The sequence below is a fragment of the Semicossyphus pulcher genome, unplaced genomic scaffold, assembly GCF_022749685.1.
Source record: "Semicossyphus pulcher isolate SPU_LCO1_2020_fin unplaced genomic scaffold, fSemPul1.0.p SCAF_6, whole genome shotgun sequence".
Lineage (NCBI taxonomy): Eukaryota > Metazoa > Chordata > Actinopteri > Labriformes > Labridae > Semicossyphus > Semicossyphus pulcher.
The window spans coordinates 15741983-15757034 of record NW_027211737.1 but is presented as its reverse complement, the minus strand read 5'-3'; the positions used below and the strand labels follow the sequence as shown (position 1 = coordinate 15757034).

Sequence of the window (15052 nt, the reverse complement as noted above, 5' to 3'; positions counted from 1 at the left end):
TTCATTGATGTCCATCAGATGGCAGCATTGACTTTTGAAATGCTACTGAACAAGAAGCAACATGCATGATCATAACCTCATAAACAGAACACGGGAGCATTAGGTGAACAATTACATTATGTGTGGTGGACACATAATTCTAGATTTAAAGGTTTCAAAAGAATTACTTAAACTATAATGTCATTGGAGATTATGTAACAAAACCCATGTTGAAGGAAGGTTTCTAAAACATGAATTTTTATGGCATACTTGATATATTATTGATCAATAATATTTTAGAGAATGTTATCACTGATATCTTGTTTTTTAAACCTTTATTAAATGTATTTCATGACAGAAAATACAAAAGTGACCTATTGTACATTTGGCTTCAAGATGATGCCAACAGGGGGGTTTATGTGGCTCTCAATTTAGCATAATGAGTTCTCGCACACCAAACTCAGTTGCAGTTCAGGGATTTGTACACCATTATTTTGGGTTTACCCTTCTTTAAATGGAGTTATTTTACATCGACTCCCTCACAAGTGTAGTTAGTTGCATATATAAACCTTTAAAAAAGTGATTTCTTATGTGGACAGATGGTACACACAACTCTCTCACATTACAATCTTTGAGGCAATGACAAGGGACTAAATATCTCATTAAGTGCAAACAAAGTGAAGAAAAAATCTGTCTTAAAAACAAACAAAAAGTAATACCATACTTTATGACTTAAATTCCACGTTTATTAAAGAAAAGTTGATAAAATGTTATATCTGGATGTGATAAGCCACCTTGATAACTTAGATGAAAGTTATTCAATAATTCTCTTAAGTTTTATCACATCTTAAACCTTTTTTCAATTAGTAGTTTTTGTTTTTCCTCCTCAGGGTTTTCCAAGCCTGTTGGATATTAATGAGTGCCTCTTTAAAATTGTTTTATAGCCGTTCATCACGACAACTCTTTAGACAAACATTTTTATTCCTTCAGTATTTTTTCTCTATGAGGAGCACAGAGCCACCTCCATTAATCTTAATTTTCTGAGTAGAATAATAAATCATTACTGTTTTGTCAGATGTTTGATTTTTAAATAGTTCTTTTAAAGTTTTGGTCTTCTGCTTTCTCTCTTCAGGATGTTTTAAACAACCTGGGTTCCTCAGAGCTGGATGAAGATGATCTTATGCTCGACCTGGACCTCTCAGATGATCAGCGACACCGCCACGGTAACTTTTCAAAGCATAACATCTGGGCTTCTACATAGAAGTCTTTATGGCTGATGCATTGGTGAAGCAAATATAAGACCTTGAAAAGATGAAGATGATAGTCCAGGAAGATTTTCTGCATCTTTCTTAACAGTAATGCATTGTTACTTACTACACAGTTGAATCAACTGCACTTACATAGCGCTTTTCTAGCCTTGCAACCACTCAAAATGCTTTTACACAACATGTCACATTCACCTTTCACACATTCATATACTGCGGAGGCTGCTATTTAAAGTGCCCAACTGTCAATCAGTACTACTCATACTCACACACTGATGGCTATGCCACCAGGAGCAATTTGGGGTTCAGTGTCTTGCCCAAGGACACTGAACTCTCTCTACTCTACCACTGAGCCACACCCGCCACTCAGTAACTTCTGCTACTCCTTGTCATCTCAGCTACAAATTCCGCCCGTCTCCATCCAAGCAGCGCTCAAACATCATTCCAAATTTGTTGGCGCTGAGTTTGATGGGAAAAGAGACAATCAGTAACTATAAGCGGGTCTTCCCAGCTCTGAAAAAACATCAACGTGCTTATTTCGGTGGGAAAGGTGTATCACAAACTCTTGCTCTTTATTCATCCCTCTAGGTTAATGTCATCTCATATTTTGTCATTGTCAGTGATTATTTTTCCTTCTTCCTTGCTTTTCCTCTTCCCTTCACTCTCTGTGTCTCTTCTAGCTCATTAAACCACAGCTATTCCATCACCTTTAAAACATGCAACCACCACTCTCCCTGTTTCTTTTAACATGTGCCACCACTTTGATGTAGCTGCCTCATTTACAGCAATTTCTCTCCTGTGTTCTCCTGGCATTTCAGTCACACTTCTCCTGACATGCGTTGTGTTGAAAGGTGACTGTCAGAGAAGAGTTATTGCTCATGCTCTGCCATAGTGCAGCATTGAGCGTCAAACACAGAAACTCCAATCACCTTTTATGTAACACATAATGAAATCGTTATGTTGAATGAGTGTGGTGGGCAACCACAGCACACATGGATGCGTTATTTTTATGTTTCTAACACATTCATGTGTAAATTCTTAACTGGTTTTTGTCTTGAGAAGGAATATATTATTTCCTGTTTTAAATAAATGTATGGAAGTAAAACGATTTAATGTATTTCTAAAGTGATATTCCAGTTAATCATTTCTGGCAGAAACATTATGATAATTGAGAATATTTGCAAGCTCCTACAAACACACTCAGTATTGATTATGTGTCGGGGATCTAGGACTGCAAATGTTTGTTTATATTAATGTACATCAAGCTGCTGAAAGACCCAAATTTATTCTAGGGCATCTTTTCTTCTTGGGTTTGTTACATGAAGGTGTAAACATGAGCTTAAAATGTGATCCCTTTCTATTTATATGCATCAACTCACTCGATTAAATGACTATATTTTTAACTGCTAATACAGCAACACAGCCTACGTTTTACAACCAGCCTGACTCTCATCAAAAGTGTGAGAATGTCGAACCATTTTCTATTATCTACAGTCAAATTATATCTTAATGTGAGCATAGATTCCTCTATCTCTGGGCAACATTTAATTCCCAGATGGACTCACAGAATATTACTGTTGCAGTCAAATAAAGTAAAATGCTCAGAAGCACCGTGGAGTGGAGAATACAACAGGAGCTCCAGCCCTAATAAACTGAATTTCCTGTGCTTATGGGGGTTGGAGAGTTTCTGAGGGGAGGGTTTGAATTGAGTACTCACACACCCACACACACGCACACACAGATTTAAAACCTCTCTAAGGCACTGGCTGGGATGATGCAGAGCTGAAGGAGGCACCATCATTAATACACACACTAACACACCAGCGTGCATGCTTAGTCATTAGACCTAATGGTTTGCAGACTGTAGCATGAAATTAAAGGTTTGATGAATAGTTCTCATAAAGTCAAGGGACTAAGACTTTATGCTGCCGCTGGAAGAGAATGGTTCTTCAACACTCCTTCTTAAAGGGAGTCATTTAAATACACACACACACACCTGCACACACACATTCAGGCAGTGACCACACAGTCCAGCTACATGCATGTATACACACATGCACAACTGCACATTCTCATAGGCACTCCTCTCTCAGGTGGCTTGTTGAAGCCTTTATTAAAAAGCAAGCAGTTTCGCAGCAATTTATGGGCAACAGTGTTCAGCTTCAGAGCTTTGTATGCGTACTCCGCCTGTGACCCGTGCCCTGTGGAATCAGACAGGGACAGAGAGAGAAAGACATCACGGGACCTTTACAAAGACAGAAATAAATGCCACATCTGGGCATCACCACCTGCTTTTAATTTAGACTTGTATTCCACACTGTTCTGTCAAATGTGCCATTTAAAGAAGACTTCTGAAAGAGCTACTTTCTGACATGACAGGTGTTTTATAGTTCTAATTTAATTTGTAAGTAGTGTTATTATTTTTGGTCAGTAAAATATGTTTCGATCAGGTGAGATGCCTTTTTAGGTGTCAACTATTTGATTTCTTAACACTCATATGTTGGTGTGTTTGCACAGTGTCTAGAGAAGACTCCAGTCAGTCGCTGGCCTCTTGTCTCAACCTGCTTCCCTCCCCGATGGACCCATCAGGTGATCGCGTCCCAGGCAGAGAAAATCCAAGGTAAATATGTACATTTGTATATTAAAATACTCTATGTACGTTCATGTTTTTAACAGCGAGAGAGAAAAATGTATTGAGATTCTGAGAAAAAAAAAAGCTGGCAGTGTAATTATGCAGATATTTTGAGCAGAGTTGTCTTGCACTCTAACAAAGAAAATGAAGACGGATAGATAAAAAAAAACCATATGCGTGTGTCTGTGAGGGAGTATACTGGCTTGATATAATAGAACCACCTTCATGGATAGAAAAGGCATGAGATAAATGGACCGTGGTGTAGTATTGGCTGGTTTAAAACAAGATTCAATCACATGCAACTGGAGAATGGCTCACAGATCTGTTTTGATGCACTTACCCACTTGGCCACAGGGGCATTTATCTTCTGTGCAGTATATCTTAATGACCTTAAAGCGACAATATAGTTTTTTTTTCTTTTACACCACACACTCCATTGCCACTAGAGAGACAGACAGAGAGAGAGAGAATGAGAGAGAGAGAGGGAAATGTCTATTCTAGGAATTGCTGATGTTGAATGTTCCCTATAAATGCATAACATGTTTTATGTCTTCCCCTCCCGTGGAGATGAGACAAGTCTCTTGCACACAAAGACGGAGAGTAGATAAATAAATAAATAAACTCTCTGCGAATGAATATGCAAGCTGTCTCTCTGTTCTCCTCTGTCTCCCCGTAGCCGAAGGCTGATAGAGAACACTTAGAGTTTCTGTTTGTACGTGTGAGAAGCACTGCCAAGGACGGTTCCATATCTGATTTGATTTGGCCACTCGTTTCTGTCTGCACACAGGAATTAGGATAGGTCTTGTTTGGGACACAGACTGATACATGCACACCCACACATCTGCACACACACGCATGGAAAGTGGCTCTGTTGATAGGGCTTATTTGGTTTTATGGAGTCAGTGGGTAATAAAAGGGTTGTATCATCAGTGGTATCGTCTGCTGGTGTGTCTGACACGCCAGCAGATGATTATTACTTTACCTTTCAATGCCCCTCTCTCTACTCCCTGGTTGAATTTATTCTATTTCTGCTCACTACCAATAGAGTAAAGGTATGTATCCACCAATGTGTTCCCCTAGATAAAGCTGCTGTGACCTTCTTTGCTTGCAGAGACAGTACAGGTCAACTTGTGTGAGCCCTTTTGAAGTAGAGGTTGAAGGATTTGTACTACACCACTGAGACATTGGGCTTAGCCTCGGCTTCTTCTTTTTTTCTGAGAAGGTTTTTTATCACACTTCTCACTCTCTTTGAATGTTTTGCTGAATAGAGAGACATTTTCTGTGTCTAGACAGTTTCAGTTAATCAGTCGGAAGTCAACCTTTTCAACCCATCCAAGGCTTGCGTCAGACAATTCATTGGATGTTTCATTTTAACTGAAGTCCTTTTTGGCCACTCGTCTTTGAAAGCACTGGAGGACCATTCACGTCCACACATACACTCACAAAAATATTAGCATTATTCATTTCAATACACAAAGTCAAGGCTATGATGTTATACGTCTGAAAACACTGCTTGATTGAGTTTGCTTGGAATGCAGCATGAATATTCAAGCTAGAAATGCCAAATATTAGAGGATGGCTCCATTTCTCCAAGTTGATGAATGAATGGATGAGAGACGAGGCTTTGAGCTGAACATTTTTAAGCATTCTATATTTTTAAACAAAATTCTTCAGTAGTCATGCTAGCGCCTTTGCAAATCTGTATTTGATTGTAGATGCACTGCACATTTTAACAGAGCCAGGGATAGGATATAGTGCACATTGTGTTTTACTTTAAAAGGGAATGGAATCGGGAATCAATGCCAGTGTTCAGCATGTTGTGATCTGTATTGACTCTGGAAATACTGGGGCAGGTTACATAACGGAGCCAGATCTATTTTTCTCACCGTGATGATCATTTAGCACCTGGCAAGAGGTTAATATCTCCACTTTGGTAATTCAACATTTTCACATTTCTTCTAACTGAACATTTTCAGACAGATTTACTGTAAAACGTGTGAAATCTGTGAGAAGAAGAAACAGAGATTGGTAATGCGAAAAAGAGCAAAAAGTGTTTGCCCAGGGCTTGCTCTTTCTCGCTCAGTCTTTCTTTCTCCCATAGTTTGTCTCGCTTTTTGTCTCAGGTTCCACGTTCCCTCGAGGGGACATTGATTTGCTGGAGGCAAAGCAAGCTCCCTTCTGTTCACACACAAGACAACACAAACACATACACGCACACATACACACACACACACACACACACACCCACACACACACAAAAACACAAACACACACACCTGTCAGTCAGTCAGTCAGTCTGTCCAAAGAGAGTATCAGCTGCAGGATACTGCTGGCTGTCTGACAGGCTGCACAGAACATCTGCTAAACGCGCACACACAAACACACACGCATGTGCACACAAACACACACACAAAGTTTTGCACGCTTGCCTTCTCTTTAATGTTTGACAGTTGGATGATTTTGATAGCAGGCATTAAGGTGTTTGTGTTTATTACTTTGTAAATGTTAACACCACAGTAACACAGCTATAGCAGTAAATGTTGTGTGCTAAACATTCCTTTTTTTGGGTTAGATGAGGAGAGGGACAGACACATTGAGAGGGGAGGACTGTGAGAGTTTGGGGGTTAAGGCGGACTGGAAACTTCAGAGTCCTTTGTTCTATATTCACTTGAATAGAAAAATATTAGTTTCCCAGGATCCAAGGTGACGTCTTGAAACTTGTAAGCCCAACTGTCCAAAACCCAGAAAGATTCAGTTTACTGTCACAGGAGATCTAGATAAGCAGAAAATCTTTGTCTGAGTAGCTAGAACCATCGACTGTTTTTTAATTTTGCTTAGAATACAACTTAATACAAACAATTTATTTTCTGTCAATCACAAATGGATTCATTGACCGATCTTTGCAGCTCTAGATTTTTCCACTTCAATGACTTTGCTGTGGCTAGTAAAGACGTTTTTGGAATGTTTTAGAATAAATCAGATTTGGGTCAGACTTTGTTTAGCAGAAAGTAGTGTAGCGTTGCTCTTTAGTAAACTTTTAACACTGCGGCTCGGTTTGCTATTCCTTCATGCTTGTGTTTCATATTTAAATGCTGAAACTAGAAATTAATGCGGTCTAACAGGGCTACATATTGGCAGAATGTAGATGAGCAAAAACATATCTTTTGGCCTCGGTTGAATAATAAGTATTTCGTTTCATGAGCTTTGTTACATAAAACTCTCTTTTGCTGTAGCCAGATGCAATACTTACTCTACATATTAATGCCTGTCTTTGCCGCATGACAGTATTGAGTGTGCCTCTGTGGCATGTTGTTGGTGGATGAAGGGGTGTAGAGAGAGTATTAGACCGGAATATACTGAATATATGTCTTTGTGATAGATCTCAGTGCCTGTTTTGTGTTAAAACTCAAGCTCATCCCTCGTCTCTCTTATAGAAAAAGACACAGAGGAAATTAAATTTTGACATTTGGGATATAGCTAGCTTGTTGCTATGGTAACAGCAGTCTGCCTGTTGAGTGTTCCCCTTCTCTTCCTCTTTTCTTTTCCCTTTTCTCTTTTCAACGCTCTCCATTGCTGTGCAGAAGGCAGGTAGTCCGAGGAGAGGACATGCAAACGCTCAGATGTCCTTGTCGGTCAATATGCAGTGGACACAAATGAAAGTCTCAATTCCCTTATCTGCACGACTGATCCCAGGATTAATGTGCAGCTGCAGCATTCACATGCTCCCCCATAGGCGTAGTAAGGCTTGTTAGGAATATGTCAATGTTTGGGGACAAGTCCCAAATCTCTCCAATGACAGCTTAATTAAATAGAGAGTTAATATTTTGTTTGTAATCTTTTTATTCCCTAAATGCACAAGATTTGTGTCTTGGCTCCCATCACGCTGTTGAGACTCTCATTTAACAGCCTGCCAAGTCAAACTGAATATACTACCAAAAAACATCCCCCAACATGCCTCTAGCTATACACGGTCACTTCCACAATCACTGCACATTGATAGGTGGGGGTTTGAATGTCTTTTTTTCCCCTGTTTGCTTATTTTGTGTTGTGTTGTGTGTCTAATTTTAGAAAGGAGAAGGAAATGCAGAAAGGCTGGCCTTGCAAATTTAGGACAGGAAGACTACATACTCATACTTGCGTGCGTTTGGTCGTCAGGCGGTGCTTCGAAGCAATAGAAGTAAAGAAGGATTATTGGGATTTGGAAGAGACACCCTCCTTTCACACTCGGGTAGATCGTAATAAAACTCTCACTTGGCCCCGTAGTCTCCCACAGAGACATGTAATCTGTGCTTATATAGAATTTGCTCACACACACACACACATAAACAGAGGGACAAATTTGTTTAATGTTAATATGACTCATAAACTACATCCGCTAAGTTTTTCTGTCTAATCCCACCAGACTCCGTTTAGTCAGCAAAAACAACACACGTCAGATTCTTACACATTCACTTCCATGCACACATGCACATTTATAAAAATAGACAGGCATAAAGAATCCAGCTGAGCCTTGGAGTGGAGCTGGGGACAGATAAAATGCACTGCAGCATGATTTTCCGACACACACAGCATACAGTGGGAGTTGGAAGGAACACAGAGTAGTTTCCGCTCCCTTTCTGTTCAGTCTGCTGCTGTATAATGCTGCCAAAAGTGTCTTTCATTTTATATTCATCCGTGGTGTTTGGCCTGTTTTACATTATTTATGTCAATAATAATGTGCTCCATATAGGTTACTGACACATTCTTTTTAAGAAGATACGTTTAGGCCTGCACACTGCTTGTATAAGCTTAGCATCACATCAGAAGCCTTGGAGGAAAAGCTACGCCTATATTCTCTGACATTTTTAATTTCCAGTCCCGCCTAATAAGCAGAACATGTTCAAAATCTTGTAGTGTGCGTCTGTTGTTATGCATATTCCTTTAGTCCATTGCTGTTGTTGAGCGTCTAATTTTCATCACTCTGCTGGGTTTATTAAATGTTCAACACAGGGAGACTAATTAGTGTTGGCTTTTGTTTTTTCCCTCTTGCTTTGAATGGGAACTCGTGGTTCTGATTTGTCACACTGAGAAAAACATCAAATTGGCAATGAATAAGTCATTCCTTTCCTTTCCATTACTTCTTTTGTTGAGTGGTCCGTTCCAGGAATTAAAGGAAACATTAAGTGGTATTCACTGTTTTTATTCGGTTAACAGATTGTTGGACATGACACGAGCCTTTTGTTTTCCTGAACCTTTAATATCATTTTTCAGCATATGGAGGGTATTTGAATAACAAAGTGAGGGATGCTCTTTTGTGTTTGGCTCGTGCATTGTCTGCCTCTCGTCTCTGTGTGTGATTTAAGATTGTTTTTGGGACATTTCGCCTTCATTAGACGGTGACGGGACGGCAGGAGCAAAGAGAAAGGATGATGGGCGGAAAAAAGCTTTGGCTGGAATCAAACACGGCCCGCTGCATGAAGGCACTGCCTCTCATCTCCTAAGCTTATCCCTTTCTTTTGTCAACTACAGTATACTATATGTTGATCATAATTAAGATACAACATGCTGCGATTGGAGCTTGTTTGTAAGTGAAACTATATCAAAATGCAAAAGTTTCCCCTTTGCAGAGATGAATTGAGATATTTCCTGCCTTGCCTGTTCCTTTCTCAAACACATTCCTTCTCCTATTAACACCAAAAAATGATTTACTAAGTGAATACTTAATTTTTCCCATGAGAACTTGTTGCTGATTCTGCTGCCTTATTCATGTTTGAGCTTAGCTGCTTTCTGTTGCAGCTAGCGTTAATGTCACCTAAAACTAGGGCCTGGAAAGGAAAGCCCCTTTAAGAGAGTCATCAGGAAACTTTAAGTCAGAGGCTTCTAAGTGCAATTAGTATTTGGCTTAGTACCTTGCAAGTTTAGAAGTTTAAATAGTAGTTTGGTGGTATTAATCGAATAGTTTAACTTGACTGGCTGGCTAGCTTAACTGAGGATGTATGGGTTTACATCCAGATCAATTACAAGCTCGTATCCGTGCGCTAACGAGAGATGTTTATCCTAGCTGTGCATTAAGACTGGTTGCACCATTTTCCCTGTTAAGACACCAAAACTGACAAAGACAACCCATGCTATAATTACAGATGCTACGAATAAGTGCTTTGCTGATGGATAAACTTATCATGAAATCCTTTTAGCATGAAATGTGAGAGATTTACACAAATGTGTTAATTACTGAGCTTTACAGTTTTCTGTAGACGAAGTCAGACAGAATCAGGGATGCACCGGTAATCGTTGCTTCATGTAAAGAGATCTCTTACTTACAAATCCTCTTGTTAATTGGTGTAATTTAAGGGTACAGTGACATGAAGCGTACACAATCAAAGCAACATTCCCCTTGCTGTCATTGTAGCCTTCTATATGCGTAATACATAATTAGGCAACTCCTAGTCTCGAGTGTCTTTGTGTAAACAATTCATTTGCATCTTTATATCCGGCCCACCAATGTCCCTCTATACATGAATATACAGTCTATTTCCCTATCGCCATGGAAACAGCCTGATAGGGAGCATACAGTCCCTTAATATCCTGGATTAAAGAAGCTTATTCCTTGTACCGCAGCACATTTCCATTTCATTTAATCAGAATCAGAGCTGACGCAGGTGATTATGGACAGGATATTATGTTTGTGTGCACCAACTTGAAAAACATCAGGGCTTATAGATCCAGTATAAGAAAGGAAATGTCGGTTAACAGTTATTTAGAGTTACTGTCAATGAGAATATCAAGTGTGAACTGTTGAAATGGATCTGACCTGAGTGCAGATTTTGTCACGATAAAGGCGTGAATACAGAGTCACTTTCATTTTAATCAATTGTACCTTGCTATGACTCAGTACGGAAACTGTTGTTCATCGGTGCTGTTATTTTGTCACAGTGATGACAACAGTGCCAGTACAAAATAACAACAAATCAGCGTTATGACTCATCTTAAACAATATATTTGACTCCCTGACAGGAGGAGCCTGACAGTGACGAGAGGAAGTAGAATAAAAAGGAGAGAGGCAGCTTTTTAATATATTTTGAAGCTGTTGATGTTGTTATAGCTGATGCACATAAAACATTAGCTTCACGCAGTGTTTCTCTACTTACCGATAAACATACCCTCTACTGGGAGTTTGCAGCTTAAGTGTACCGATGCACCCCTGTGTTTTCTCATCACTGTTTACTACAGAAAACCTACATTTATAATGCATCTGTTAACAATGTGAGCTCTGTGTCGCACTCTGTGTCGTACTTCCAACTGTGATACATGTGATCAACTGAAGCTAAAAATACATCTGACACTTATTAATGTATAAAGATTTCCATGGTGTTGCTACTCTCACCTGAGCCTTTGCTCTTTGAGCCTGTCATAGCTGCGGGGTCAGTAGGAGTTTAATGAGGCTGCGGTTTCTGAATAAACACAACCACAGCACATTATAACATCATTGAAATTCTGGTCCTTTATTATCATGGCGTGGGAATAACAGGAAAAAAATTATCATGTCCTTAAGTAATGAATAGAATAAATGAACATTAATGTGCACGCCAAACAATAATTCCCTTTGGCTGGGGAATTTGCATTTTTTAACATGGATTTGTTGATTTAACTTTATGAAAATAACTCTGCCTCTGTCATCCAGTATTTACTTTTGTGATCTGTTGTCACCTTTGGCATTGAGTTAGGGCAACTGTGATGTATTAGTGATGCTCAAGAAGTTTAAACTCAAAGCAGGATGTGTCAGATTTCCCGGGGCCATCACTTCCGGTTGTGGACTTTATGAACTCATAGCTGTGTTTTTGTGCTAAAATCAGTGAATGTTCTACTTTAATTGAAAACAGCTTCAAGGCTTTAACACATGATAAAATTTTCGTGCAGTGTGGCTTGGCAATGTTCTCTGAAATAGGAAAATGTAATGTGACACATGGGACCATCATTAAATAGATCTCTCCAAGCAACCAGAAGTTTTGTTAGTAATTAGTGTGTTCTGATAACTCTCTAAGGTCGCTCCTTCAGAAGAGGATAGTGTGGTTGTTTTTATGCAATTACAATTATGAATACATTATGATACACAAAGATGCCAAAGCAGATGAAGCACAAATGGACAGCCTCAGAAGGTATACAGTCAGACAGACAAAAATATGTAGGAGTTAGTAACAGACGAGAAAAAAAGGCAAGCAGTGCCGATTACTTTTCTAACAAAAGCGCAGATTCAGGGTGCAAAGTGCAAAGAAAGCAGAAAGGAGAAAGGAATATTAGGTTAATCAGAAAGTCACCCCTGCCATATTACATTTGTTTTATATTCTCTCCTGTCCTGTGTCTGAAGACCTGAATTCGACATTAGATTCACTGCCTGCAGCCTGGCTTGCGCTCACTCTTTAGTCACAGATGCACTTTATGTCGGAGATGAGTTTAATGGCAGCATTAAACATCGGCAGCCTCAGGTGCTGAATGTAGATGAGCACACTGTGTCTGTCAGTTGGAGAGAAGGAGTGACAAATGAGGGCGATCATTCTCTAATATAGCTGCTGTATACTTTACTTGGTGTATAAGTGTATGCATGACACACAGATTTCTGCATTGCGTGCGCACACACACAAACTGGATTGTCCACATAAATATATTTCTTGTTGTCATTAAAAATTAAATAAGGGAAAAGTTGGCGCTTGAGTGCCTTTCTCTGTGTTAAAGTGTCCTTAACTGCTATTAAACACATGACAATGCAATGTCTTTATAGTGCTGATTGACAAGGGTGCAGCCCACCCCTCTTCACTGCTGCTTAAGATAATGCCTTTCAATCACACATAATTTATTTGACTAGCAGTCATTATTTGTCACTTCACACACAAACTTAACAATATGTAAACCAAGAAATCAAAGTGTGCATATAGAAATGTTTGCCTCTTTGTTTATTGCTCGTGTGGATGTGCGTGTTTGTGTGTTGGTGCCAATATGTATTGGTGTGTGTGTGTGCAGGTATGTGTCATTGCTGGCAGCCAACGGCCCTGTAATAAACCACTGTGAGTGGTAAAATAATGAAAGTCATAAAAAGGCAGATAATTGGCTTTTTCAGGTTGGTGAAATGGATCACTTCGAAGTCTGCATTTGAGAAATGGCTTCTGGGGGGAGAGGGGTGAGTCAGACGGGTGGAGCGGGGAGTGTAAGGAAGACAGATACAATACAGAGGTGAGGAGACAACAAGGAAGGAGGGGAGACAAAATGAAGTGGGGGGGGGGCATGATATAAAAAGAGAATAAAAGATAAAGTGTACTGTGGGGACAGAAGTAAAAACAGAATTATATTGTTAGTGGTTCATTTTTCGCACTCTCTCCTGTTTACTTTTTCTGTCCTTTGTGTAATTACTCTGAAAGAACTGTGGAGAAAAAAATCTCTGAAAACATTTAATTGCACTTTAATCCATGTATTCAGTTGTAATTAGCTTCACACAGACACGGCCACGCAGTACCAGTTCCAGCCACTAGCTGGTGTAATACTACATCTTTATGAATTCAAATTATGTCCACTTGTGTTATCTTCTAATTGACTCCTATCAAAGAGACCTGTTCTCTGCTCTCACAGCAGTATGTGTAAGTCCATGTCAATGTGAGGGAGTGAGAGAGAGAGAGAGAGCGAGAGAGGGTGCAAGTTGTAAAAAAAGAGAAATAGTGTGAGCGTGTCGGGCTATCGGTTCATGACAGTGAGAAGACAGATGACCCTGTAGAGGAACGGCCTCCCTACCTGTGTTACATCCATCATCACTGAACATCTTCATCTGTGTCGTGCACTTCCTAGTGTGTGTGTGTGTGTTGTAATTACCTGCACATCAGACTCATGCTTAGCTGGAAAATGACTTAATCTACTCTGTTACTGCGGTCAAAAATGTATACTCTGATGTGCACACACACACTCCCATATAGCACACACACACAACAGTGGCAGCTTGGCAGTCTTTGCTGATGCTGCTGTCATTGAAACAGTCCCTCGGTCCTTAGTTTTGTTCCACAATGAAAACCGTGTTTTACTCGGTTTAACAGGCATCCTGCTGAATTTATTCTGCTATAACTCCTGAAGGGAAGTTGCAAGTCCAAAATAACAGACCACAGAAACACCTGTGCAGGAAATGGTCCATCGCTCATACAAATCTCCTTTAAAATACATCAAAAGTTGTTCTTTGTATTTGCAAAAGATGTTACTTTTCATTGATATTCTATTCTTACAACACCTGTTTGTGACAACAATAGCTTCATAAGGGCCTGTGTCCACTAGCGGCGCTTTTTATGCTGGCAGCGCCCATGACCTCAATTTCAGAGCACTTCTCACCGGTGCTAGCTGTTGCTAGGTTATGAAAGTTGTCTGGCGGCACTTCTGCTTCTCTCGGTAGTGATCGTTAAGTCTGTTTTAAATCGCTCTCTATGCTTAATATTTGCTTTTATTCAAAGACATTTTACAAAGTAAACAATGGAAAGGAATCATGTGCTGGCGTTAGCAGCAGCACTACACCTGGAAATTGTACCCTTGAAAAAACAATATGCTTCTTCTCCACCATTGTTGTTGACAAAGCTGAACTCGCCCTTTCTTTATTTTGATTGGTTGGTGAGGGAGAAGTGACATTGACGAGCGCGGTTGTGTTCCAAAAGTTGAACTATTTTCAACTGCTTGGGCTGTGAGTACAGCAGACACCAAGGGCGTTTTTGTGCTGAAAAACGTTGAACTGTTAGTTTAGTGGGCACAGGCCCTTGAGGTGTGATTTCTTGGGCCCTTAAACCACCTTCTTGAATTTAGAGTAATATTTTAGTCATGTTTACATTTTGGACAACCCATGCATCTAACTTATTTTCTGTGCACTAAACACTTATACAATGCATTTCTGTTGGAAGAAGTTGAAGAAGGAGATAAGGCTGACTACATTGTGCAATCACAGAATACCTTTTATAGACAGCATAACAAAGAATAGACTATAAAGTTGAGATTGGATGGTATCATTATGAAAAAAGTTACCTGCAGTGAAACACATTTTCAGCCATCAGTTGCTCAAGTTAACCAGAGTTGTTCCACTTCTCTTTACTGAGACAGCAAACACCTTGCATAAGGACACCTGTATGATTCTGGGGAGGTGAGTGTTGTTTGAACCCTTTCTCCCACTCATTTTCCCGTCGCT

General features: G+C 39.7%; 1 protein-coding gene across 3 annotated transcripts in view; it reads left to right on the top strand.

Annotated features, from left to right (window-relative positions):
- The window catches only part of ccser1 (coiled-coil serine-rich protein 1), a 108980-nt gene that overhangs the window by 15913 nt on the left and 78015 nt on the right, over positions 1–15052 (top strand). For all 3 annotated transcript variants that reach the window (XM_069682778.1, XM_069682780.1, XM_069682779.1), the window contains exons 5-6: positions 1112–1202; positions 3762–3864. In XM_069682778.1, the coding sequence (XP_069538879.1) occupies positions 1112–1202; positions 3762–3864 (194 nt within the window). The remainder of the gene's footprint in view (positions 1–1111; positions 1203–3761; positions 3865–15052) is intronic.